Raw genomic sequence first — 27,119 nt, 5'->3', positions numbered from 1 at the left:
AAATTAGTAGGTTTTAACTATTTTTAAGTACTTTTATCTGTGTCAACAACATTTCAAGTTTATTTTCTTAAACCAATAAAATTACTTTAGGCGAGAATTTTAAAATAAATAAAAGTTAAGCCTTCACATCCTAACAGTCTAATGCCATTAACGGTACATCAGAGGGGCATTAATACACCCTTTATATATGCAAGTAACAGAAGACGTCCCAATAAATTTAAGAGATCTCTTTCTCATATGGATTTTAAATGTAAGAAGCACTCAAGGACGTCTGGTCGATCTTAGGAGGGCGTGGCACTACTTTAAATAGAATTAATTACAATGAACGTACCTCTAGTTGGCCGTATGGTAATCTCTTATAAAAGGGTCTTCAGTGGCGTAGAAGTATTAGGGCTATTTAAATGTACTGTAACATACTGAGAACGGGTATTTGTATTAAGTATTAAGTCATTTCTATTAAGTAAAAAATTTTGTTTTGAATAAGATTTAAACTGTTATTTCGTTTAATTTTTTTGCATTTAGTCAAGGTAATTTTTAACAAACTATTTGCTTTTATTTATTTTTTTACGAACTACTTTTCACGAAAAAAAGTTTCTACATTACAATAAAAGTTAAAATATCCATAAAAATTAAATTCTCAGAACTTATATTTTTTAGAAGAAGATAATAAAAATAATAAAAAATGATAAGAAAATAAAAATTGCTCTGAATACATCTGGTTTGATTGATTTGTATTATATTTTTTACACAATTTTCATAGTTTTCCTTTATCTTGTGATGGTTGTAAATTCCAAGAACTATTAACTACCCTGATTGTAGTTGCATATAAGATTAAATTTTTACATAAATATGAGATTTTTTAAAATTAAAATTCAAATATCTCTTTTCTATGTAAAGAATCAAAAAAAAATTCCAGAAAATAAAAAAAATTATGAATGTAAAAATAACTTTTAAGAAAGTTAAATTAAAAAAAAAAAATCCTTAACTGTCTGTAAAAAATCAATAATTCGAGGAAGTTGAAGTTTTATTTCTTGCAGGTACTCAAACTGTGAAATCCACGAAAATCCGAATTTTAACATATTGTTTAAAAATTAAAATTCAAATATCTCTATTTTTATATAAGTAAAAATGGAATCCGGAATTAATGAGAAAACTGAAAAAAGATAAAAAGTGAATTAAAATTCTTATCTATGTCTTGCAAATAGTTAAACTCCTATTAAAGTCCAAGAAATGGGCAAACATGTTACTTAATATTGAAAAAGTTTGGGAAACTAGATTTGGCCTAGAAAATCCATGGATTGATTGGATTGGATCCATGGATTGATCCATGATGGTCAAAAATTCCAAAAACTTGGACTATTGAAGGCCGTGGTCTAAACTGCTTGCAAAAATCAATAATGACATGTATATGAAGTTTATAAAAAGGAAACTTTTTAAATAAGAAAAAAAGAATGCAGAAATTATGGAAAAACTAAAAAACGTAAAGAATGAATTGGGATTCTAAAAATACGGACTTTTAAGCAAGTAATAAATTATCACCTCAACTGCGTGTAAGAATCAATAACATAATTAAGGAAGTTGAGATTCTAGCAAGAAGTTGAAGTTATTTCTTGCAGGTAGTTGAACTCTGTAATCCATCAAAATCCAAGAAAAGGGCAAATATTTTACTTATGATGACGAAATTTGGAAAACTAAGTTTGGACTAGATAATTTAGAGATTCAGGAAATTCCAAAAAATTGGACTGTTAACGGCCTTGATCTAAACTGCCTGTAAGAATCAATAATTACATGTATATGAGGTTTTTTAAAATTAAAATGCAAATGCCTCTTATTTAAATAAATAATAAAAACATTCAGAGATCATATAGAAATAGATAAAATAAACAGTGAAATAATTAATGAATGTGAGGAAAATGCACGAAATAAAAGTCAAAAAACGTCACAAAAATAACGATAATTGAAATTTGAAACTAAAAAATTTTCTGAAAGATTTTTATTATTGTTTATTTTTTTATAACTAGAAATAAAAAAAAATTAAATGCCAATACAGGCCAAGAACATTCAAAATTGGCAGAAGATTCAGAGTCTCTTGCAGAGTCCAACAATTTGATCAAAATGTTTTTTCTTTAAATTGAATTCTAAATTTTGGTTAAAAATATATATTTTAGTCAAAAAATACTAAAATTTGCGTGTTTTAAATTTTCAATATTTGTGAAAATTAAGTTAAAAGTTCTTAGATTTAATAAAAAACCACTAAACACTATTTCAAAATATACTTTTTTTTGAGCCTTAAATTTACTTTTTAAAATATCTTCCTATAATGTTTTTTTTTCTACTTCTACGAATGAATTAAAGTATATAAATTAAATAACAAAATATTTTTAAATTAAAAATTAAAATAGTAATATTCAATTTTTTAAATTATTAGTTTTTCTTCAACTGTAAAAAGGTTTTTTTTATTTATGATTTTAAATACTTATAAAAATATCAAATATGTTTCTAGATTTAAAAACTCACAATTATTCAAGTCAAAATTTTTAAAATTTACATTTTTTAGATAATTTTCTTTAACTCTTATTTTTTTAATTCTTTCTAATAATCTCCTAAAGCAGTTTTTTTTCCAAAATAAATTTGAAAAAAAAATATTTCTAGAGTTTCTCCGAAGTTAATATAACAATTTTTGAATATGCAATAGAAATATAAAAAAAAGAAGTTTATATTTTATTTATATTAATTTTATTTATATGTAATAATTAAAAATATTGTTAGATAAATTAAAATTTACGTTTTTTATTTATTAAAAAAAAAATAGATTCATATTTTTAAATCTTTGTCACTTATGAAATGTGTTCCTATATATAAAAATAAGTCAAAATATTTATGTTTTTACTTTTTCTTCAACTGTTCAACTGTAACAATCTTCAAAAGCTTATGATTAAAAAAAAAAAAGATTTATAATTTAATATGAAATTTCTCAAAATTAATATAACTTATTTGTAATATGTACTAAAAGTTTCTAAATTCGAAAATTATTCATTAAAAAAAATTAAAATTCTCGATTTTTAAATAATTTTTTATTTTTAATATTTAATTTTAAATATTTATAAGAATCCCTAAAAAGCTTCTATTTCTAATGAAGAATAAACAGTTTTTCAAAATATACTTATATCTTTCTTATTTATTTCTTCTCATTATATTTATTTTATATATACTATATTTATTTTTCTCATTATATTTTATTTAATTTTTTTAGAACTAAATTAAAGGTCTTAGAATTATTAACTAAATATTTTTAAATTAAAATATCCAAATTCAATATTTTAAATAGTTTTTGTTCAACTCTAAGAACGTTTTTATTTATTTATTTTTAATTAAATTTAGGTTAGTACATTTAAAATTAAATCAAAATCATTCATATTTTATTTAATATTCTTAGTTTTTCTTTAACATTGATTTTTTTAAATCATTATAACACTCATAAAAAATCATAATTATTTCTAAAATGTATAATTAAAAAATTAATTTTAAATAAATTAATTAAATTTCTAAATTCGAAAAATATTTATGGAAAAATTTAAAATTCACATTTTTTGCCAAGCGGTTTATTGTGCGGTACATACATTATGTTGTAATTTTTCTATACTAGACGTAGGGAAAAATAAAACAAACAATAACGAAGAAAACAAAACACCTGCCTGGAAAAGACAATTGCAACAAAAAATTGACAGAATTCAAAAAGAAATCGGTGTTTTCTACATGTACATTAATGTGCGCAACAGCAGCAAAAAACCCTAGACAATAGACTCAAACGATATCGCAAGCGAAATACTAGATACCACCAAAACATGCTTTTTAGTCAGAACGAAAAGCAGTTCTACAGAAAACTAAAAGAACCTTCAAAAATCAACCTAAATGAAACAGCAACAAAACAACATATATGGTACCTCTGGGCTAACATTTGGGAAAACGAGGTAAAGCATGAGGATGAAGCATATTTGATTAAAAACGAAGAAGAAGCAATGGAGGAAATTAATATACTACAGAAGACATCCAAATCGTGCAAAAAAGTTGCAGGTGTAGATTTACTCCATTTTTGATGGAAAATAATATTTACCTATTCTGCACTCCAAGCTAGCAGTTATGTTTCAGATAGCTATAAATGTCCCGATCATAATCCCAAAGTTCCTTATATTAGGTAAGACATATATGCACCTTAAGGCTGGAAATCACAAAGCGCCCAAAAATTACACAATTACATGCTTGCCTGCTACCTACAAGATATTAACATTTATCGTTGGCATCAAAATTTCAATACCTATAAAACGAAATCAAACCTTGGCATGGGAACATATTGGATGCAAAAAAAGATCTAGAGGATGTAAACACCTGCTTGTTATTGATACCATTATAACTAGGAAAGCAAAAATCAAAACGAGAAATCTGTTGATGGACTGGACCAATCACAAAAAAGCTTTTGACTTAGTCTCACTTTCTTGTTTCAAACAAATGTTCTTAAAAAGAGTTAATACTGTATTAAAAACCTACCTGAATGCTAAAAACAAACTGCAAGCAATTAACACTTGGGTAGTACCAATAATAGCATATACTTTCGGTGTATCCAACCTAACATCAAATACAGAGCTGCAAGCCTTAAATATATTACTTCATACAATGCTAACGAAACATTGAATGCACCACCTAAAGTCAGCAATAGAACGACTGTATTTATCTAGAAAAGGAAGCGGGAAGGAACTTTCATGCCTTGAACATATTTGTCTCAATGAAACCTAAAATCTACATAAATATTTCATTAGCAAAAAGTTTCTGTTCTACCGCCACCTGGTTGTTCTGGACATCCATTTGCATCTCTGAAAAGCTTTTCCCGAAACAGAAAATACTATAAGACAAATTTAGGAAAACTGGCAGCTGCAGTTCTTGAAAATAATGGTTGAGAACGAGACGAGACATCAAAAACTTATGTAATGCATCTTATGTATGCATCAATACAAATTGATACGAGAATTGTATCAGTCAGATCTAATAATCCTAGACAAAAAGAACCAAAAGGCCAGAATAATTGATTGCCCCTTGATAAAAAGATAGGTAGGGCACACAATGAAAAACCATCAAAAATACAGACCACTGGCTGACGAACTGAAGGAAACTTGGGGATTAAAATTAGTTGAAATGAAACTGATGTACTTTCCTGTAATGGTAATTTTCATGCTAAAAAAATAATAGGAATAAAAAAGCATTTACTTATTTTCAGAGCTACATAAAAGTACAAGAAGAAATATTTGCATTAGAACAATAAAAGTGAAAATGTCTATATATGTAAAATAAATAATGTGCAGTACACACAGAGTGCAAAGTAAAGCGAATTATACCTTTAAATTAATAAAACAAAACAAAACGTAAGCCTAACTTTTCTAATATAAAACGTTTATAAATAGAGTGATAAAGATATTCAAAAATAAAATAACCTGTTATACTAGTACTTATCTAAAACAACTTTCTTAAGAGCTAACCCTTTGAATTGGCTTAGGTTATCAGAGTTCTTTACCATTATTGGTAACTTGTTAAAATCAGATAGTCCTTTGTGCAAAATCGAGGTAAGCATTTGAACTGAATTGCACCGATTTAATAAAATAAAATCTGTACGATTTTTTGTTGGATACTTTGTACTTTTTAAATAGCTCTATAATGTATCACATAAATAAGTGGGTAATAAACTATGTGTATCAAATACTCAAATATTATTCTTTGATTTATAGATCACATATTTCAAACACTTTTTAATTAACAACAAATTTTTTAATTAATTTTTTTATTTATTTAAAAATTCAATTTTTTAATGAATTTTCCTATTTTTGTCTAAAACTTGATTAATTTTTAAATTAAATTAAACATATTTTTTTTACGAAAGCCATTAAAAGCTAAATTCCATAGTTATTTATGTAAGAAGTGTGTAAAATTTTTTTTTTCCTATAAAGGGGAAACTTGTCGAAAACGACAATTTTTGACAAATTATAAATTTAAAGGTCAAATTTTCCTGTACTTTTTCAACACGCAATTCATTTTTCTAATTTTCGGTAATTCGTATTTTTTTAACTCCCTTGTTTAATTATTTTAGTTGAAATGAAAAATTTAATTTTATACATATTTTAATTAAAAACTATTAATATACTAAAATTAAACATTCTGATTTAAAAAAAAAATGTTTTTTTTTAATTTCTTTTTTAAGTCTTTTTTAAAAAATTATAATATTAAGTTTAAACAATTTGCCCAATTACTTGTAAAACATATTTTTTAACCCATTAAATATAATTATTAAACTCTTGTACCCTGTAATATTTAACTAACAGTGTACTGATCATTCAAAGCTGTATACAACATTGATGGAATATCCCAAGAATGCTATTAAGAAAAAACTGTAAAATGTATTTCACCAAAGTGGACTTTTTGTGCCAATTAAACGGTCCGCATGAAAAACAAATAGTTGATCGGTAAAAGTGCAAAAAGTGCCGTTTTATCGGAGAGTTCTCTCGCTCCGCAGATGTCTTCTCGTTTTCCGGTTTTCTTTCTCGCTGGACAGTTCGATACCATTCTGACCCAAACAAGTGAAAAAACTGGCCAAAAATCAGTTATAATAAATCCAACTTTAATTATATGGAATTTCTGGAAAATTTACAGTAATACATTCCTACATTAATCGTAACCCTGTTCTCTCATCAAACTTAAAAGCAACTTTTGTCCGATATTTTTGCCCATTCGGCTCGAAATATTGTAACCAACGGAACCACGTTTCGCACCTTGACCCCGGCCAAGAAATTCCTCGGCTCAGATATGAAATTACCCACCGAGAGAGTTGGTTTTATGAGAACCGCACGCGAATGTTCTTTTTGCCCAAGTAATTACCTTTTGGGAACGGAAATATTACTAAAACATTCCCCTCTGTTTTATTCGTTTTACGCCTAGAATATCATCTTTGGCATGATTTTTTACAATTCCTTAATAGTGAAGACGTTACTTGTATCACAGTCTAACAAATTGAAAAAAGTTGAAATCTATATACTTTGCTTGTATGGACATTTCGTTCCTTAATTGGAACATCAGCTCTAGTTGTCGACAGACCAGTCGCATAAAATGTCTTTATCGCATCTTTCAATAATACGTGTACCGTACATGAAGTTGATTTTGATATAAGTTTGTTACGTAAATGTATTTAGTAATGAATGAATAGATTTTATGGCAAAAAAATATAGTTAATATTTCCCTCAATTAAGCCTAAGTGGCTTGTACTGAAGCATGATTGAGATTTACATAAGTCTTATAATAGCATAGAAGAGCTTATTCCAAGCGCGCTTAAATTTATATCGCTATAAATATATGCAGATTTTTCAATATTTTCAATATTATAACTTATTTTGTTTTTCATCGATATCTCGTAATTTATTAATATTTTAGAAATTTCAAAAAAATGTTTTCAAAAGTAGCAATTTTCCCATAAAAAATTCTTGATTCTCGGAGTTCGATTTCCGCAAACTAAGAATATAGCTTGGCAAAGCTTGTTTTAAAATATTTTAATTTAAAAAAAAATTATCAAAATCTATTTGAATAGTTATTATGAGCTTTGGCAGAATATTAGGTAGACAATTACCATAAATAATTTGTCTACCGGGGTTGCAGTTGCTATCTGCCTAACATCAGCTCCACCTGCTTCCTCTGCGTCGAATGACCTGGACGTTCCATGCGACCTGCACTATCGCCAGAGAAGGTCTAATAACATTTTGATTTTTAATTTTGAACTGAAAGACGAAAGGAAATAATATCTAGATAAGTTATTCTGCTGGTTCTCCTAAGGTTGCCGCAGAACTGAAAAAACTGCCGTCGCTTTTGTTAACATTAGTCAACACTAGTACTGTAACCTATTTTTATCAAAATTTTCGTGGTCTTAACACTGGTCTAAACTGCGTCCTTCCTTCTTACCGTCACTGTACATGATTTTATCATTGTGCACATCACAAATACCTGGCTAAGGCTACAAGTATCCACTACAAAACTACGTCTTGATACCTATAATAGATTTGTTCTCACTGCATATTTCTAACAAGTTTGAAACTATTTCCAAACTATTTCTTGATGCGCATGCGTAAAATATTATAACTTCTGGCCGATTTGAAACCGTCTTTGTGAACGTCACACACGAGTTGAGTGGAGTCCAATTTCAAAGAAAAACAAGAGAAATAACCTTACTTTTATATCACAAAAACATAATGTCGGGGGGTTAAATTCCCATAGAGTCCCGCCTGTTGTTTAAAAATATTGTTTGCTACTTCGAGGCTTACTCTAAAATGGCCGAGAAATTCGATTCTATTAAATTGGGACGCAGTTTCATCTAAATAGTTTTGATTTTTGGGCCTTATCCGTTCTTCAGGTAAATCTTCTAAGTCTGTGTCGGAATCAGAAAATTCTTATATTTATTTTTTTTGATTTTACTAGCTACACGAATGCTTTGACACTTTGCTTAAAATAAATTCCGAAAATAAGTCTGACTATCAGAAATTTATGGAAAAACATCAAACTAATGATTTGAAACCGATCAGAAGTTTCTGTACGAACGCATTTTATTCTATTGCGCATGTTTATTTGTCGAAAACTTGTTTCCTACTGCTGTGAGAATGAAACTAATGGCTTCTGTTCCCACCGTATATTTGAGGCTGTGGGCGCTACTCATGGCGGTGGCATACTTTAAGGAGTTTCTAGCAGGTTTATGTCGGAGAAAAAGAATTTAATAGATTTTTATAGTAGTGTTTCAACGTTTTATTGATATTCTTTGTTACATATCTTTGTACGATACATTCTACCAAAAATCACGTTCGAAAATTTTGAATTTTGTTTTGATCAGTTTACCCTGTTCGTTTCAGGATTCGTTCATAAGATAATCGTGCTGGGTGATTTTAACGTATCTGATTTTTATTTGAATTCACCCACAGCAAAGTGCACTACAGTAAGTACCTTTGCTACCTGATTTAATATTTTTCAGTATGTTCAGATAGGTAATTGTAATAATAGATTATTGGACCTAGTTCTATCGAATTTTAGTTGCACTGTTTCTTCTAGCTAAGTATCTTACATCATGAAAGACTTGCATCATCGGTCACTTGAAATTGATCTTACCATTTTCAGCCAGCCTGTTAATAATTTTTAACCTAATAAAAGCTTACCCCTCACCTTCAATTTCAGAAAAGCTAACTTTCATCTTTCCTAAAACATGATTCTTCAGACAGGACCAGTCTTTCATTCCGAAAGAATCATGTTTTAGTCTGGTCCTCTGCATGTTTATCCTCCAATGTTAACAATGCATGTAATGCTCTATATGATACATTAAATGAGATATTTGTTGCCTGCGAAATGCCCTTAAAAACCTTAAATTGAAAAGATCCGATCCATATCGCATTAAATTTTATTTCCTGAGATCCCTTGTTAAGCTACAAATACGTAAGCCCAAGTTCATGCATCTACATTATTCTTTGAGAATAATTTTATAATGTCGACTAATATCGAGCCTTCCTCTACTCCTGAAAACCTGCCTCTTTATGAGTTATCCCGTGTTAAACTTTTCCAAGTGGTTTCAGCTGGTAGAACACTCAAGAACAAGTTGACATCTGGGGTCGATGGAATACATAGCTTTTTAATTAAAGATTGTATTTCTGTTTTATCCGATTCGTCGATTTGGATATTTAACTTAATCCTATCTATAGAGCATATTTCAGATATATCAAAGGTTTCCAAAATATTACCCTTAGATAAAAAATGAGTATTCTGACCAAGTAGCCAACTACAGGCCAATCTCAGTTCTCGAAAATATTTGAAATTATAATGAACTCTCGAATAACTATCGAACTATCGAAACTCTCTTTGTTCAACTATGTCGAACAAAGGCCTTATTTTCGTTTATCATGGTTTTTTTTCAAAGGTCGATCTATTACTAATATTATGTCTTGCCTTTTCAGTCATACTTTTGAAACTATTGATGCCCAGTCTCACGCTGATGCTATATATCCCAATTTTCAAAAACGACAGGGTTGATCACTACAGTTTGTTAAATAAATTGAATCGCTATGGCTTTTCATCCAGGCAAATTAATTTGTCTCCTTCGTACCTACTTGGTAGATTGCAGTTTGTGAAGCAGGGAGGCTATAGACCCCAATTCTCTAATACTACCTTGGGTGTATCTTAAGGTTCAAACCTCGGTCCGTTAGTAGTTATTTTGTTTATCAACGCTTTGGTTAGCTGATTCAAGTGTTATAGACCAACTTTCGCCGATGACTTAAAGGAAACATAAAAAGTATTCATGAGTGCCCATTTGTTCAGAATTGTGTGGACTTCTTTCTTATTATGTAACTACTCTATCAGCAATATCGTTTAAGCAGACTTAGGCAGACTCGTTATTACAAAGTCATTACTGATCTCAGTATCACCTTCGATTCCCAATTTACCTTTATATTAAATTTTAATAGTGTTCTGCTGTTAGCCATGAAGAAACTTGGGAAAAAACACTGGGTTTTTAGCTGATTTTTCAGGTCAAAATTGGGATATTGCTGCATCGTTTCCAAATCCAATTTACTAGTGCCACATTGGTCTGTTCAGTACAGGTTTGCGAAGTACCTAGCTTATAGACTTGATGCTATTCTATGAGGGGTTTTCACCACCGCCAACTATTAGGCCGCTTTAATCAGTATTCGTTGCGTCTAACAAGAAGTATCTTTTTTTTTGTAATATTTTTATATGGTTTAATGCACAGTCCTGTTTTTCTCTTTTATTTTTTTTCCTGGTATTTACTTAGGGTTAATTGCCAGTAATTGACCGGAAGCCAGTGCTTGACCATTTTTATAATTTACCGCCTAAAATAAGAAAACGTCGTTCTTTTTATCCATTTTGATTGGTCTAATAGGACGGTCAATCATACAACTCTTATTGTCAACTGCAATTTTCTAGCAGTGCCCAGTTTCTAGTGTGTTTTTAATTTTACAAAGTAAGGGTGTTTCGCGCGTGTGCATTTTCTGACTTAAATAAGAAGCAAGGTAAGTAGACACTGACCCTAAAATCTCTTCATATCTTCGCCATCACGCTAGGTGTAAAAACATTGTTAGTATTAACATGCTCAGTAAAGATTAGTGATTATCGTAAAGTACGTGACGCGGGAAGAAAATATAATGTGCCCCATTTCACAATTATAAATAAACTCAAGAATAACAATATTTCTGGTACAAGAAAAATGTCCACAACCATGTTTAACCACTGGTGTAACACTTATTGTTAAATGGGTTATAAGCAATGCAAAAAAAGGAATTTCGTTAAGTAAAAATGCCCTTTGTCAAACAGTTGCCGATATTGTCCGCGCGGATGGGCACGAAACTCCATTTAAGGATGGTGTTCCAGGCGATAAATGGTTCCAGCTTTTTCTTAAACGTCACCCTCAACTAAGTCAACGACATGCTGAATCTATTAATCTTGCTAGGGCAGCTGTCACCGAGCAAAGCATTAGAAAGTGGCACAATGAAATAAAAGAGTACCTAGAACCAGAAAATTGCCTGGATATATTTGAAGATTCAAGAAGAGTCCTTAATTCCGACGAATCCGGTTTCGAGTCAAATCCCAAGTCCGGAATAGTGCTTGGACCTAGAGGAATGAAAAATTTTTATCAAATAAAATCGGGTTCTGAGAAGGAACAAATAACAGTCCTTTTTACTATATTAGCAGATGGTAACCTTTATCCCCCAATGTTGGTTTATGAAAGTTTCCTTATGAAAGGATACCGGCCGAAGTTTGTCGCAACACACCACCAGACTGGATAATTGGACGGTCAAAAAAAGGTTGGATGACTTCCAAGACGTTTCACAATAATTATGTATGTAACAATTTGTTACCAAAACTAAAAGAAATGGGGGTGAAATTACCAGTACTCCATCTAGTTGATGGTCACAAATCGCACTTTACTTATAACGTTTCCAAATTCTTTAAGGATAATGGTATTTTGTTATTTGCTTTATACCCTAATGCAACTCACATTTTACAGCCGGTAGATGTCTCCTTATTTAGACCTTTAAAAAATAATTGAAAAAATACTGTTATTAGCTGGAAACGAAAAAACTATAACAGTCCAGTTACAAAGGCAGTCTTTCCAGCTTTGCTGAATGTTGCAGTGGCTGATATCTCCGCAGAAACAATCAAAAATGGGTTTAGAACATGTGGGCTGTTCCCATTTAATGCTGATGCAATTGATTTTGCAAAATGCATGAACGATGAATCACGAAGTCAGAAAATAATGGATTCAAATGAAGAACCTGATAAAGCTAGTAAAGCTTCTGAATTCGACGTGCCGCATTTATTATACTTAGAATCAACAATGTTACCTAAAAGAGCTAATGAATTTAGGGAAGCTTTAGCTGCCACAGGAAAGCGGAGAGGTCAAGAATCTGCTAAGGAGTTATTTTATGTTTGGAAAAAACTGAGATTGCGTTGTAAAAATGCCGAAATCAAAGAAAACAAAAACGGTAACCAAAATACCTTACCATTGCCATCTTTTCCCATTGCTAAAATAGTTGAAATTCAACAAAAAACTCCAATGAATCAAATTTACATCAACATCAAAGAGATTCTTCACCACATTCAATTAGTGCAACACCAAGTACATCACATTCTCAAAAAAAAAAACTCTCAATAAAATCAATTCTGAGGGATATAAGCAGTCATCCTATTATTTCTCTCCTTCTAAGCCTAGTTCTTCAACACCTAACAACTTGTCTTTGTTAAAACCTCAAAGTCCTGTTTTAGGTTCAGATTTAAGCGGTACTATTGATGTCGATTTACGAAATATTAGTTCGGCATTTTTAGATTATATTTTATGGCCCGAGGAAACTTCTGAAAAAAATGAGTCCATGGCTAAAACAAAATATAGAGAAAGGTTACCATATGCTGCGACATCAAAAAAATGGATTTCATTTGATGAAGAAAAGGAAAAAATTAAAAGAGAAAAGAAGGAAGCAAAGACACAAAGAGCACTTATAAGAAAAAGAAACATTAGAAAAAGCAGTAAAAGCACCTCCAAAACAAACAAAAATTAAAAAGGTAAGCTCACATTCAGAAAGTGAAATTGAAGAATGGAGTTCTTCGAGAGATTGTAAGACTATTTTTTCTGTTATTGAAAATGATGTGAATGCTATTGATAAGTCTCAAATAGTATGTGTATTGGAAACCCCAGAACTAATTGGTACTGGGGATAGAATTAAATATAAGTTTTCTAAACATATTTCTGTTTAAAACAAAACTTAATTATTTATAATCACCTTTAATAAAAATCTTCGAAATTTGTCTTGTGTTTTCTTGCAAGTGCCATTTGGCTTGTATGAATTTGTTCAATAATTATTCAATAAAAGAATGGTCAATTACTGGAAAATATAGTGGTCAAGTATTAGAATCAATTGGTCAATTACTAGAAATTGTGGGTCTTTTCAATCTTTTATTTTTTTCTTTTCATTTTGCAAAGCAAGATCGATTTATTTTTTACTTAGCATGAATCCTAATAGTGCAAAAAGCTGAGAAAAATTACTAAACTTGTATAAAATGGTAAAGCGAAAATACATTAAATATCTATTTCTCAAAGTTTTCCTTAACTGTTCAATAACTGGACAATTGACCCTAATTCTAGATACCAACAAACCTTGCTGTTGAGTTTTTTCTTTTTTTCTTTGTTTTTATTTTTTTAATTAAGTTCATGTATACAATATTACCTATTATTGGGCAAGTTGCCTGTTGTAAACTAAGGCTTAAATTAAAATAAAAATTATAATGTTACTAAGTATATAATTAATTATTTTAGGCAGGTTGGGAAATCTATCATTATGCATAGAGAGGTGCGAACTATGGCCATACGCACGTACGCATTTCGTGCTTTATTTTCGAAAAATAAAGGGTTATTCTAATGAAAATAAAATGTAAACTCTGATAAGAGTAAAACAAACGAAACACTATACAAGAATAAAATAAAAGGTCTTAAAAATAAACTTAACAAAAATTAATCACAACAATTTTCTACTAAATTCGTATATGGAATAATAGTCTTCTTAAAATGGCACTAAAAATAAAAGTGATTTACGGACAAAGCTATAATAAGTTGAGAAATAAAATAACGCATTAAAATTTAACTATTAATATTATTGTTATTCTGTTAAAAAATAAAAACCGGAAATATGTATCAGATGACCGAACGCAGCCGCTCTTCAAAAAGAGGAAGCGGTGTTGTCAATATTTTGGAGAAACCGTTCAAATGCAATTTGCGATTCCCCAACCTGTAATTTATAACCTAACGTATGTTTGATTTTGAAAAAAAATTACTAAAACTAAAATACATACAAAAATTCAAATAGTTATGAAAATAATACGTGTCCTTTTCCACTGTAGACATTCAAGACATTCCTAAATTTTGCTGGGGTTTTTTAAATGCCTAGTATGCAGGTTAATAAATAAATTAGTAGAGAGAAGTTTTTCAATTTTTTGGAGTATAAAGAAGATATTATTTTAAGCTAAAGAGCATTTTTCTTGGTTTACAATGATGTCCAATTGATTGAAAATGAGAGAGCAGTTTTGTACAAAAAAGAAGAGATTTTTTTGCGACAATTTGTTGGTAGGGAGAAGATGCTGGCAATAAGAATAAAACACATCCAATTAGAGCTTATTTCTAAAAATTGGGTATAGAACGTACTAGGAATAATTGTATGCGATTATATACAAAATTTAATTTACTTAAAGTTTGTTCAAAAATTAATAACAAAAAACTTTGCGATATAGTAGCTAAGTAGTTAATCTGAAGATATCCAGTTATGCCATTTCCCCAAACGTTCATTACACTTCATTTATTGCATTTATTAGTGTTATTTAAGGAGTTGAAATTGAAACTCGTCCAATATCTCAAAGAGAAGAATAAAAAACTCCAAGTCTCAGTCTCAAAACATCTTTTTATGTGTCAATCAGGTTACACGTTTCGCTAATAAAGCATCATCAGACCTACAATAAACAGAAAAACACACGTAATTACAATAAAACCTTACACTAAAACAAAATCAAGTACTGAGAAATAAAATTTAAATCGGAGAATACCCACATATTTTATAATAAACAACAATAACATGGCACAAAAATTTGACAAAAATTTTGAAGGAAAAACGTGACTAGTGTAGTATTTGAACCCACGCTCTAAAGTTGATCTCGGTAAAACCAGACCGTTAACCACTCGGCCAGCCCTGCTTATTTTTTTTTAGGGAGTGATTTTCCTATAAATTTAACTTTGCAAACGTATCAAAAGTAACTTTCAATGCGTTTAAAACATAAAGATACTGGTCACTAATATATTGCTTTGTTTATTTATCATCAAGTTTGTGTTTTAACGGCTAATATATTTTACATTAGTGTAATTGAATGGGACATACTTTGTATGCTAGAGACTTACAACTAGGATACATGAAAGATGCTCCTCAGAAGTAGTGTAAACAAGGAAGATTCATAGAAGCTATACTGCAACTCACAACTAAAGGTCAATTCTGTCAAAGGATGCCATGCTGCTAGAGGGATTAAAGGTTGGAGTGACGTTCTTTCTGGATCATGGGCCTTGGTATTGGCAGTATGGCTACTACAGGGTCTTTTTTTATACAAAAATAAGTAACAACTTTACTCAGATATATTGGATCTCTTGCTTCTTACTTTCAATAGGACAATTTTTAAAATGTCTTTAAATTCAGATAGTTCACGCGGAATTTTGATAATTTGGGCTAGAGTTTGGATAGGTTTTCGGAGTAATCTGGTTCCCATTAAAGTGTTTTTAACTGAAAACGAATATCAGAATCAAATTCTGGAACAGATAGAACACATCCACCCTGCAGAATTTTCTCAAAATCTTATTGACTATAAGCATGAGTGGCTTAAATTCAAGCTCACTTTAAATCGTTACAAACCTGCATCGGCTTAACAAACCTTAAATTGGTGCAACAAAATCAATTAAATGACCCCGTGGTCATCCAGTTCTAACTCAATTAGTTTTATTTAAAATGAATCCTGTTTTCTGTTGCGCCTAGTAAAAATTCAATTTCATTCATAATTCAATCCGCCCCCAAGGGTTCCATTAAGTGAGTCAGTAAAAATCTTTACAGGGGGGCAGAATAACTCGCCCCACGTTACGGTAGGACTTGCAAGATTATATAGGGGAGCGCCCCTTTTATTATAAGAAATTCGAGGGTGTGATGAGTCAACGCTTTATATCTGAGAGACATTTTATGGGTGTTTGCATGATTTTTAAATATGTTTACATAATTAAATTTTAAGTTAAATGTATTTGCCCATTCTTGCATATTGGTGCAGACAATCTTGTTTGTTGCCTGGCTTGTTACCATATGTTCCTAACAGCTGCATGCAACGCATTTAAAACGTACGTTTTTTGCAATTTTTGACTCTGAGAGTTTTACAAGAATAATCAAAATAAAAAAAACGTTGTTTTTGGTCCTCCGAGTCGGAAATCGTTTTCAACTGCCACTGTTATCTGGCTTAAACACAATCAAGCTGATTATGTGGCATGCCCATTATTGTAAATATGAATACATTCTTTGAATGTTATCGTTTTGTTGTTCATGGTGACTTAAACGCATTACCAGATAAGGGCATTAGTAACTTATTATTATACAAGATTGTATATACTTTTAGTAGTTTAGGAACTTGTTGTAGTCTAGGAAACCGCTTGATAATATGTTTTTTGACTATATATATTTCTAGCAAGTTGTTCGGTTCGGATTTAATATAAATTATAGTTCAGATTCACACACAGACAGATGTAGACACTCATTTGACACTCTTTTTGATTCCTGGCTCTAAGTCACTTAAGCTCGTTATGTCCATCTATTCCTTCTTTTAAGTGCCTGTAAGTGGGTTTAGATATATCATATTTCTTAAATTTTCTTGGGCTCTACTGTATTTTATTTTATCATCCTAAAATTTCATTTTTATTACAAACCTAACATTTCACATACTTATTATTATGCTTATCCTCGTGACACGTGGGTCTAATAGACGTTATTATGAAAATACCTTTGTTTTTTAAATCCTTTTTCATCTTTCCAAAGTTTCCAGAAACATTCAGGAAAATTCTGAAGAGTTCTTTATTATTCATCCACCATTTAGAACAAGAAAAAGGGCAAATAGTCCTAGAAAAATAAATTTTTCACCGTGTCTAATATATGCAATAAGGCAGTAATTTTTAGGGAACCCAAAGCTAAGAGCAATGATATATTTGGATTCCCCTATGATCATTGCAAAAAAGGTCATTTGTCAATATTATGGTGACATCACTGGCCCCAAATTATCCAAGAGAGCCGTTCCCTTCTATTGTAAGAATTGTTTAAATAATGTGAAGCAGATCTGTAGTCCCACCGTAAGGCCTTAGATGTTCTTTATAAATCAGTGAATGATGCTATTTCCAGCATAAAAGACATGATCTCTAGCTTGCAACATTATCAAGTAAATCTAATCCATCTAGTAAAAATATTCTTCAGATGTTAAATTGTTTATTGAACTGCATGATCGACAGAACATAGCGCACATTTTGCTCTTTAATTTTCCTGAGTTTGAGAATGATAATAAGTCCGCTCTCTTCTTCAGAATGTTATGGGTACTGCAGTAATAATAATTACGCTATCATACTTTAGAAAGCCCAAAAGTTGGAATGCTTGGCCCTTCAGAATAGTTTTAAGATCTCCATATGAAGTTCAGAATGCAATACAAAACTGCCACAAGCTTAAAGGTAAACATTATTATTTAACATCTGATTTAACCCGAAAGCCAAGAGAGCTATAAAAATTAGTGCTGGAAGATTTAAACAAACAAAGATGGTGGGGAAGTGACATTATGATGGAGTATGTCAGGGTACTATCTCGAATTCTGTAAAAAAACTCGCGAATGGATCAAGTTCTTTTAGAATATCACTAGCAAAATCACAATAAAAACTGAATGCGTTATCAAAATGTTCTTGCTCCTAGACAGGCTGATTCCTTTACAATGCAATGTTTTAACATCCTGTTTTGATGCAATTGCTCTGTCCAAAGCGGACCTTAACGATAGTTTCCACGATGGTGAACTGGATTTTTAATCTTCTATTTATATCCTGGACAGTTGCAACAAGTAATGCTGGCCGTCTTGGAGGCATCTTAATAGCACTTTACACGTCAATAGCAAGCTGTCTTATTCCATCATAGGGCAACATTGAATAGGTCGTTGTAAAAATATGAAGAAGAAAGCATTAGATGCTTCTAGGAGGTCCTTATCTACTACCTAACTCGCCATTAGAGAAAAGTTTAGGTCATAATCTAGGCGAGATTATGCTATTTTCCAGAGATCTACATTTGGGTGACTTAGAAATTCCTAAAGCCTCATGGACCATTGATGATCTTTGCTCTACTACATATCCAACAGTTAACAGCTATGTGCCATCAGCTGAAATTAATAAGATCTGCACATGTCTGAAACTTGATCATTGTACAACCTGTTTCAGCTTAATAATATTGCAAATTTAAACATTATTATCCTTTAGCTTGGCCTACATCAATCGAAAAGTTATGTCTTAAAACTAAATATTGGCGAGTGCTGGGTTCTTATAGACCATACCCATCCTTCACTGCAGTTTAAAATATCATTGCGCAACTGCAACAATAGTAATCCACTGTAGGAACTGGTTACTATTATGGCTTCAAAACAGCACAAACTTTACTATCATAAATGAACATTTTGTATGTGTATCATGGGAAACCCTCTAATGCAATATTGAGGAAATGCTAAATACTTTTTATGATAATATTTAAAAGATTTGCAGTAGGCAGTTCTCCAAATGGTTTTCTAGAAAAAGGTTGCCTACAAAAAATACAAAGAAACTAGACTGCCCCTGATTAGTAAAATTCTTTCCATTTGCGCACACAATAAAGGCTTTGTTATAAGGATTATGTTAGACACTGAGGCAGCATTGTATCAAAATTTACAGATACATCATACATTGTATCAAATACTACAGATTTCACAGTGATCGAGAAATTCATAATAAGACTCTTAAATGCTCAATATTGAAGGCTTCTTATTTCTTTAATTTCTTCTATGCATCTACTTCTATGAATCGCTTTAAATTTTTTGTTCTTCAAATTCAAACAAAATCTGAAAATGTTCAGACTTGATGATGATACAGGATGACCTAAATTGAAAAACACTAAAAATCTCGAATATTTCCGGATGTTCTAGATAACTCTTTTAGATGAATAAAAAAAAGTCTGAAGACAAACTACACATTTTTCAGTATGTATGTACCAGATAGGTACTAGAATACCCTGTATACAGCTTTTTGGAATGTTTAAGAAAATTAGGATTTTTCACAGGCATTCCTTGAATTTTTTTTTGCAGAAATATTAAGATAGTGTTTATGGTACACTATTACTATTTTTGGTACCAAATACCTGCGATTATGTAAAAAAATATTTCAATAATTTTAAAAATGAACATTTCCCAAAAATTCGAGAGGGGGAACATCTGGAATAGTTTAAAAAATACCTCAACTGTCTCGAATGAAAGAAAAATTATAACTTGGAGAAACCAAAATATTACGAATTTTTCATGCAGTTAAAAGGTATAGCTGAACTGAAATAAGAAAATGATTATCATGTCCACATAAAAGAGACATATCGAATTGTTTAACTTGTCATATTAACCCATTTGTTTCTCTATTATTACCTGAGTTATCTAATATGGCTCTTTAAGAATAATATCCATTACTGCAAGACGATTTTTCTCAAAATTGTCATTTTTTCTTACATCGTTTGCAACCTAAGGTACAATACCTAACCCAAGCCTCCTACACAGTTAAAAAAGCATTTTAACCAATTATATACGAGTACTATTACCAGGTGCCAACACTATAAAAAACAGAAAATACATCAACACTACCTTAATTTCATCACTAAATAATAATATTTTTGCCTTTTACAGGAGTGGATGTAACGGCCAACCAGGACGAAATCTCCGATCACGAGACTTTCCAGCTGGAATTCGATTGGTCCACCAAGAGATGGTACATCCGCACCATGCAAGACAAATATTGGACTTTGGAGACCGGAGGGGGTATCCAGGCTGCTGGAGATAAAAGGTTTGTTTATTAAAACATACCAGTGTGTAACCATTACAAAGAAGTTTTGGATTTTCAGGTCATCAAACGCTTTATTCGATCTTATCTGGCAAAAAGATGGTTCGGTCGCTTTCAGAGCGAACAACGGACGTTACGTGATGACCAAACGTAGTGGACATCTATTCGCCAACAGTGACGTAATCGACGATGATACTTGCAAATACTTCTTTTATCTGGTTAATCGGCCCATTTTGGTTTTGAAGTGTGAACAAGGGTTTGTCGGTTATAAGGCTGCCGGGAGCACCAAGTTGGAATGTAATAAGGCTACATATGAGACCATCCGGGTGGAGAGGGGAGATAAGGGAATAGTTTACTTTAAAGGTGAGTACACTTCTGTCACCGGCAGGGTTATGGTTTTCCTGACAATCGATTTTAAAAGACTTTAATAAAGGTTCAGAGTAGTTGAGGAGAAAACACTGTCACATTTATTCAGAAACTAGTTTAAACTAAAAGACAGGTAGAAAGAACCCTAGTAGAAAAGTAGATTTAGGAAACTTAACTTCAACAGGAAAATTGGAATAAATCAAAAACAGATTCAATTGCTTCAAAGAAAAAAATCACAAATTTCATAAGTACTATAGAATTCCTTAAAAGACTTTTATAGTGACTTCATATGCCTGGAGGAAAACAACATACGAATATTCTTAGATTCATCTTTCAGGTGATTATTCTTACTTTAATTTATTTTTTCAGGCATTTTATTATTAATATCTCTGAAAAATATTGAGTGTTTTTGGCCCTAGAACTCCTGCAATATTTTCTTTTTTAATATTTTAAATGCTTCGAAATAACAAGCACTGCCTGGAATGTTTAAGGATATTCCAGGTTGTTGGAGTATATCTTCACTTTCAGTTTGGAATCAATAAACAAAAATATTATATATATAACAATGAGCACAATAGGGATCTAGTTCACTCATAGACTCTACCTGCAATTTAAAGGGTTCTAAAATTGGTTTGATTTGTCCGGAATTTAAAGATAAATTGAAAAGTTGATAATTGGAAAAAGTGCCTTAAATATGAACTGCGTTTAAAAATAGAGAGAGCAAAAGCTTCGTCCTTCAATGACTACTTTCGACTAGAAAATGGACGATTATAAACTCAAACCTTTTATCATTATTACGAGACTTTGAAAAAGCAATATATGCGCTTTCATTTTTCAGGACTAGACTCAATTTAGGTAACTTGCTCATACTGAATGTTTGTTGAATGAAGTTTACTTTAAAGGCGAGTACACTTCACCGGTAGTTAGAGTTTTCCCGACAATCAATTTTAAAAGATTTTAATAAAGGTAGTTGAGGAGAGAACACTGTCACATTTATTCAGAAACTAGTTTAAACTAAAAGACAGGAAAAAAGAAACCTAGTACTACAGTAGATTTATGAAATTTAACTTCAATAGGAAAATCGGAAAAAACTCTCTGGCATAAATCAACAGCAAGTTCAATTGCTTTAAAGAAATAAATCACAAATTTCATAAATATTGTAGAATCCCTTAAAACACTTCCATAGTGACCAACATGTTACGAGTATTCTTGAATATTCGAGAATATAGGTGAATCTAATCACCTAACTATTTTTTAAGGTGATTATACTTACTTTAATTTTTTTTTCAGGCATTTTATTCATAATATATCTGAAAAATATTAAGTGTTTTCTGGATTGTTTAGGAAATTTAGGTTTATTTCTATCAAATAGTTAACTAGTTAGGCTTTAAACTTTCTTTTGAAGACAGGTATCGATAAAGAAAAGTCCATTATTTTGTATATATTAATTACAGAGGCAATTTGATAGGTAAATGTCTTTTTAAATGTTTGAGTTTTATGAGGTGGTATAGTTAAAAGGTTTAATTTTCGGATATTGATATTATGAACATCGGTGCGATATTTAATTTTGCGGTGGAGATATGGAGGACATTAAAATTTAATAATTTTATAAAAAAATACCGCTGAATGTAAATTGCACCGCCCACTCACATTAAGCCATCCTATTTCGGACAATTTGTGAGATATTCTTTGTCTACGCCTAATACCAAATATGCGTCTCAGACAACAATTTTGCACTTTTTGAACTCTTTTTATGTCCAGGCTGTCCAAAAAAGGCCCATATACGTGATCAGCAAAGTTGAGAAATGATAAAACGAGTGTTTTACAGAGCATAGCCTTAGTTTTTTTGCGAGAAATAATATCTACATATGTGAATAATTTAGTTTCAATCAGTAATATGCTTTTTCTAAACAAAAAGTAATATGTTCTTTAAATTTTAATTTATAATCCAATATTAAGCCTAGATTTTTAACTGAGTCCTTAAATTCTATTATATTGTTGCCTAGTTTAAGTTTTATACTATTCTGTAAGGTTTTTATAAGTTTCATTGCTGAATAAAATAGCTGTCGGTTTGCCAGGATTTATTTTCAGTAGGTAAATGATCTTCCGAAGATTTCAGTAATACCCCTAAGTCACTATTTATTTGTTCTGTTGATATCGCAGCTAAACTAGGTATACATGACGAATAAATTTGAGTATCGTTTGCATAGAGATGATATTTACAAGATTTTAAGGAATTTGCAATGTTAAAGGTATATATGCTATATAGAAGTGAACCAAGTATACTACTCTGAGGTACTCCTGATTTGACCCTCAAAATTTCTGATTTTTTCCCTCAAGGCAAACTCGCTGTTTTCTGTCTGACAAAAATGAATTAATTAAAGAAGACGAAGCCTCCCCAAAGCCTATATATCTTAAAATCACAATCAAGATATTATGGTCCAACATATCAAATGTTTTGGAATAATCTAATAGTATCAAGGCAGTTGCATTTCCAGAATTTTGAGAAGTGACAATATCGTCGACTATGTCACACAGTACTGTCGAACCACTATATCGGGGTCTAAATTCCGACTTTGGAAGGAATGTCAACATAGTTGATTATCTGAGCTTCCATAGCTTTTTCCAAAATTTTTGAGAAATATGGCAAAGTTGATATTGATCTTAGTTGACTTAATTCAGTAGGGTTCTTAACTTTAGGCAGAGGCAAAACGTTGGCTATTTTCCAGTTTTTTGGAAAGTATGGGTTTTCAATACAGCTATAAATACGTTTATGAACTTTAAAACAGACAAAAAAATGACTAAAGACTTCCTTGCATTTGCGAGGAACAAACTCAAAATACTTATAGGTATTAGAACGGGACACATGGCCGTTAAAGAACACCGGAACAGAATTGATGTATATATCTTAATTGCCGATTGTGCGAGAAGCAATCAAAAACAATCCGACATGTAATTTGCAATTACCTGGCATTGTGCCGCAAAAGGCAACACATATTTTGGAGAGACACACTGGACACAGAAGCACTAAGTATCATAGCAGCAAAAGACCTGTGAGGTGCTAGGCTGCGTAGTAAAATGGACGAATCCAAAAAGAAAAAAAAAATACTCTAATTGTAAAAAAGTGGATTTTATTTTTCAACTGCCCGGAAAACTGAAAAATTACTATAACTAAAAGACTAGAGGTCATAAATCATAGACACTGTCTAGAGGTCATAAATCATGACATATAAGAAAATAATGATCAAAATATTGTTCCAGGCAGTTGATTTTGATTTATATTTTTATTTATTTATTCATTTAATATACGGGATTAATGCTATTACAAAGAAAATTATACTATAATAAAAATAAAAATAAATAAATGAACACTCTTTCTCTACTCTACTCTATTTATGGTTACTTAACCATAAATATTTCATAAATTTTAAATATAGAAAATATAATTGAGATAACATTACTATTAATGCATTAATAAACATATAATATTACATCAACTAGGCCTATCCTAAGTTAGTTCTCTAATAATATTTTTAAACTGACTTAAAGGAATGCTTAAAATTACCATACCTCTATCTTTCATCAGTCTTAAAGTTCTTTCAATAGGTAGGTACATTGCGTAATAACACAATGCTATGATGGGGCAATAAGAACAAATTTTATAATCTAATAAGGTTGCGATCTCGTAATAGTATTACGATAGGGAATATCAAGCGGTATCCTACTTAGAAGGTTAGGATAAACCAGCTGTTGTTCCTAAATAAAGTTTATAAAGACAAAACCTAAAAAAATATTTTGTACTCTTTCAGAATCTAAAGACTTGTTTCTATAATATGAAGACTAGATCATCGAACTATATTCTAATACTGAGATCACCAAGGACAGGTATACCCTTTTACAAGTTGGAAAAGAGAATTCCCTAAAATTACGCAAGACTAAGACTTTTGATGCCTTAAGAACAATATTGCTGACATGTGAATTAAAATTTAGCTGTTCATCAGAATATATATCTATATCTTTAACAATGGTAGTATATCTAAAGCTAACACCATTCATATCCAAGTACACAAGCCTATGATTTGGCATTAATACCCTCTGAAAAAAAAACTAAGAAAAGTATATGTTCCAAAATGAACCCACTTCAATTATCATCATATAAACAATCACCCCAGAATCATAATTCTTCCAAAGGCATCCGGGACATCAAAATCATCAAAAATATAAATGTGAAGAGTACACAAAGCATATTGTTGTGTAAGAATGTCTACAGTGTGACAAAGTATTTCATACAAATTAACATTTGAATTTGGGGGAATGCATATCCCTCCTATAATAAAGTCATTGCAACCTATTCTACAGAGTAAAAACAACTGCTCTACTGAATGTAATCACTAAAATAATTTTTTACACAAATAATTACACCTTGTCCTTGAGATAGTAGCTCTTGACCTATCACCGCGAAAGAAGTTAGCCTAAGGCATCAGTAAATTGCTCTGAACGCTAACTCTCAACAAACACAAGAGCCTAATTACAGCCTAATATTGAACTATTCAGTTTATCAATGTTTGTTCTAAAGTCACCTACATTGAAACTCTCAAGCCAACTACATTGAAACCTGCATTAGGGCAAGATTCGGACTCTTCGTTGGAATGATAAAATTAGTTTTATAAGGAATATAATTATTATACTTAATTATCAAGTTAACTTTTCCTTCTTCCTTTTGTTTATTAAGTTCATTAACCACCTTCTTTAAAACATTTTTCTGCACAATGGTAAGATCACTCTTCACTTCCTATGAACGACCTGAAGACTAATTTGCCGCCTCCAGTACATTTCTAGCAATCGCAAAATTCGAAAAGATAGCCTAAACAGGACGAGAGTTTCTGTCTGGTTACACAATCTAACCACCCTATCAATGCCCTCAGCTGCTGCTTATTATTAATCCTTGTCTTAATTAAAATAGAAGCAGACTCAGGTAGGGGAAACTGGGTAACAGTGAGACACTTTTTTTCTTTTTCTATAAAATCATTACTTTTAAATGTATAACCAAAATTTTTTGATGACTGTATTTTGACATCCTTTTATTAACACAATATGTATAGCATTTGGCAGTACCTGTTTTAAGATCTCTATATTTGACACATAAAATTCAGACAATATATGTAATTGCCCTGATAATATTAGTGATTAAAACAAAATAAAAACTCCAACTTAATTTATTTCAATTTTGATTTTAAAAAGAATATCAAAGGCAATTGTGGCTTTAAGCTTACTTTAATTTTTAAAGTAAGAAAACATGTTTTAAAAGAAGATTAACGCATAATCATTAAATTAAACTTTAATTCAAACAAAAAAACTGAATTTTGTCGCTTAGTATGACCGTAATTAAGGGGTCTTGGTAAAATCATTTTAACGTCCTTAACTGGGTATTGTGGCAATGTCTGGGATAACGGGAAAGTAAAATTTTGAATCAGTCTTTTGGCTTTTCCTCATAAAACTAATATTCGCTTCATTTGTCTCAGTCAACACAAGAAAGCACCTTTCCTATGTAGTAAACAGGCTTTGATTTTGTGTTTTCTGGTTTAAATTCAACCAGAACATAATCCCCAACCTCTGGAAATTTTGACAGATATTCAAATGCTGGGGGTCCACTCTTGGATCCACTTCAGGTTCAAGATGTTCCGATGATGCATCAGAATGCCATTTTTCATCATCTTCATCACTGTCCTGAATCTTTCGCTTTACACTTTTCTTTTTCTGTACATCTATTGAGCTTGAATTGTTTTTTTAGTCTGTCTTTCTTCCAGCTCAAGTTTTTCGAGAGTATCGGTGGGTTTCATGCTTTTTCCCTTTCGTCTACCTTTGGATGTCTCTTTTCTGGGCTCAGCTTTAGGAAACTGGCGAAATTCTTCCGGGGTTATAAATCTATTTGCGTTTAGTTTAGTTTGATCATCAATTGGTTCCCGAGGAGGAGTTTGATTACCCAGTTCTAGTTGAGGTCTATCAGTGACTGAGCTTGGCAAAAAGTCAATATCTGTCATGTAATTTCTCTGTCAAAGGGAAATATTCCGCATTTTTTAAAAGCGAAGGTAATATTTGCTGAAGTCATTGCTTTTTGATATGCTTCCCCCACACAACCTGCAACTTGATAAATGGTAACTGGCTTTCCAGGATGATGCATCAGCCAGCTATCTATAGCAGTATTATAAGCAATACTCAAAGGCTTAAAAATGCCAACGTTTTAAGGTTGCATCTTATTGGTCGAGTGTGGTGGAAATGTCACAATAGTGACGCAATTTTCCTTATCAAGATTGATAACCTGGATGGATAGATGACTCTCATGATTGTCATAAAGTAAAAGACTTGGATTTTCTTTCGAACTATAGATGTGTTTAATAAAGTGCTCCAATACTTTTAAAAACAAGTGGGCATTCATCCAACTAGACGGAGACGCCAGACCTAAAGTACCAGGCGGAGCACCAACAACCATGTGTTCTTTGAAGTGAACCCGTGGAAAAAATCATAGCAG

At 31.2% G+C, this 27,119-nt stretch overlaps 1 protein-coding gene across 2 annotated transcripts in view; it reads left to right on the top strand.

Moving 5' to 3' along the window:
* Window positions 1–27,119, top strand: part of LOC126737180 (protein singed) — a 71,693-nt gene that overhangs the window by 42,500 nt on the left and 2,074 nt on the right. For both annotated transcript variants that reach the window (XM_050441955.1, XM_050441952.1), the window contains exons 6-7: window positions 20,071–20,227; window positions 20,286–20,587. In XM_050441955.1, the coding sequence (XP_050297912.1) occupies window positions 20,071–20,227; window positions 20,286–20,587 (459 nt within the window). The remainder of the gene's footprint in view (window positions 1–20,070; window positions 20,228–20,285; window positions 20,588–27,119) is intronic.

Source organism: Anthonomus grandis, chromosome 1 (genome assembly GCF_022605725.1).
Source record: "Anthonomus grandis grandis chromosome 1, icAntGran1.3, whole genome shotgun sequence".
In the NCBI taxonomy this organism is placed as follows: domain Eukaryota; kingdom Metazoa; phylum Arthropoda; class Insecta; order Coleoptera; family Curculionidae; genus Anthonomus; species Anthonomus grandis.
Note: the sequence above shows the minus strand (reverse complement) of the source record. Positions and strands in the feature narration are given on the sequence as shown.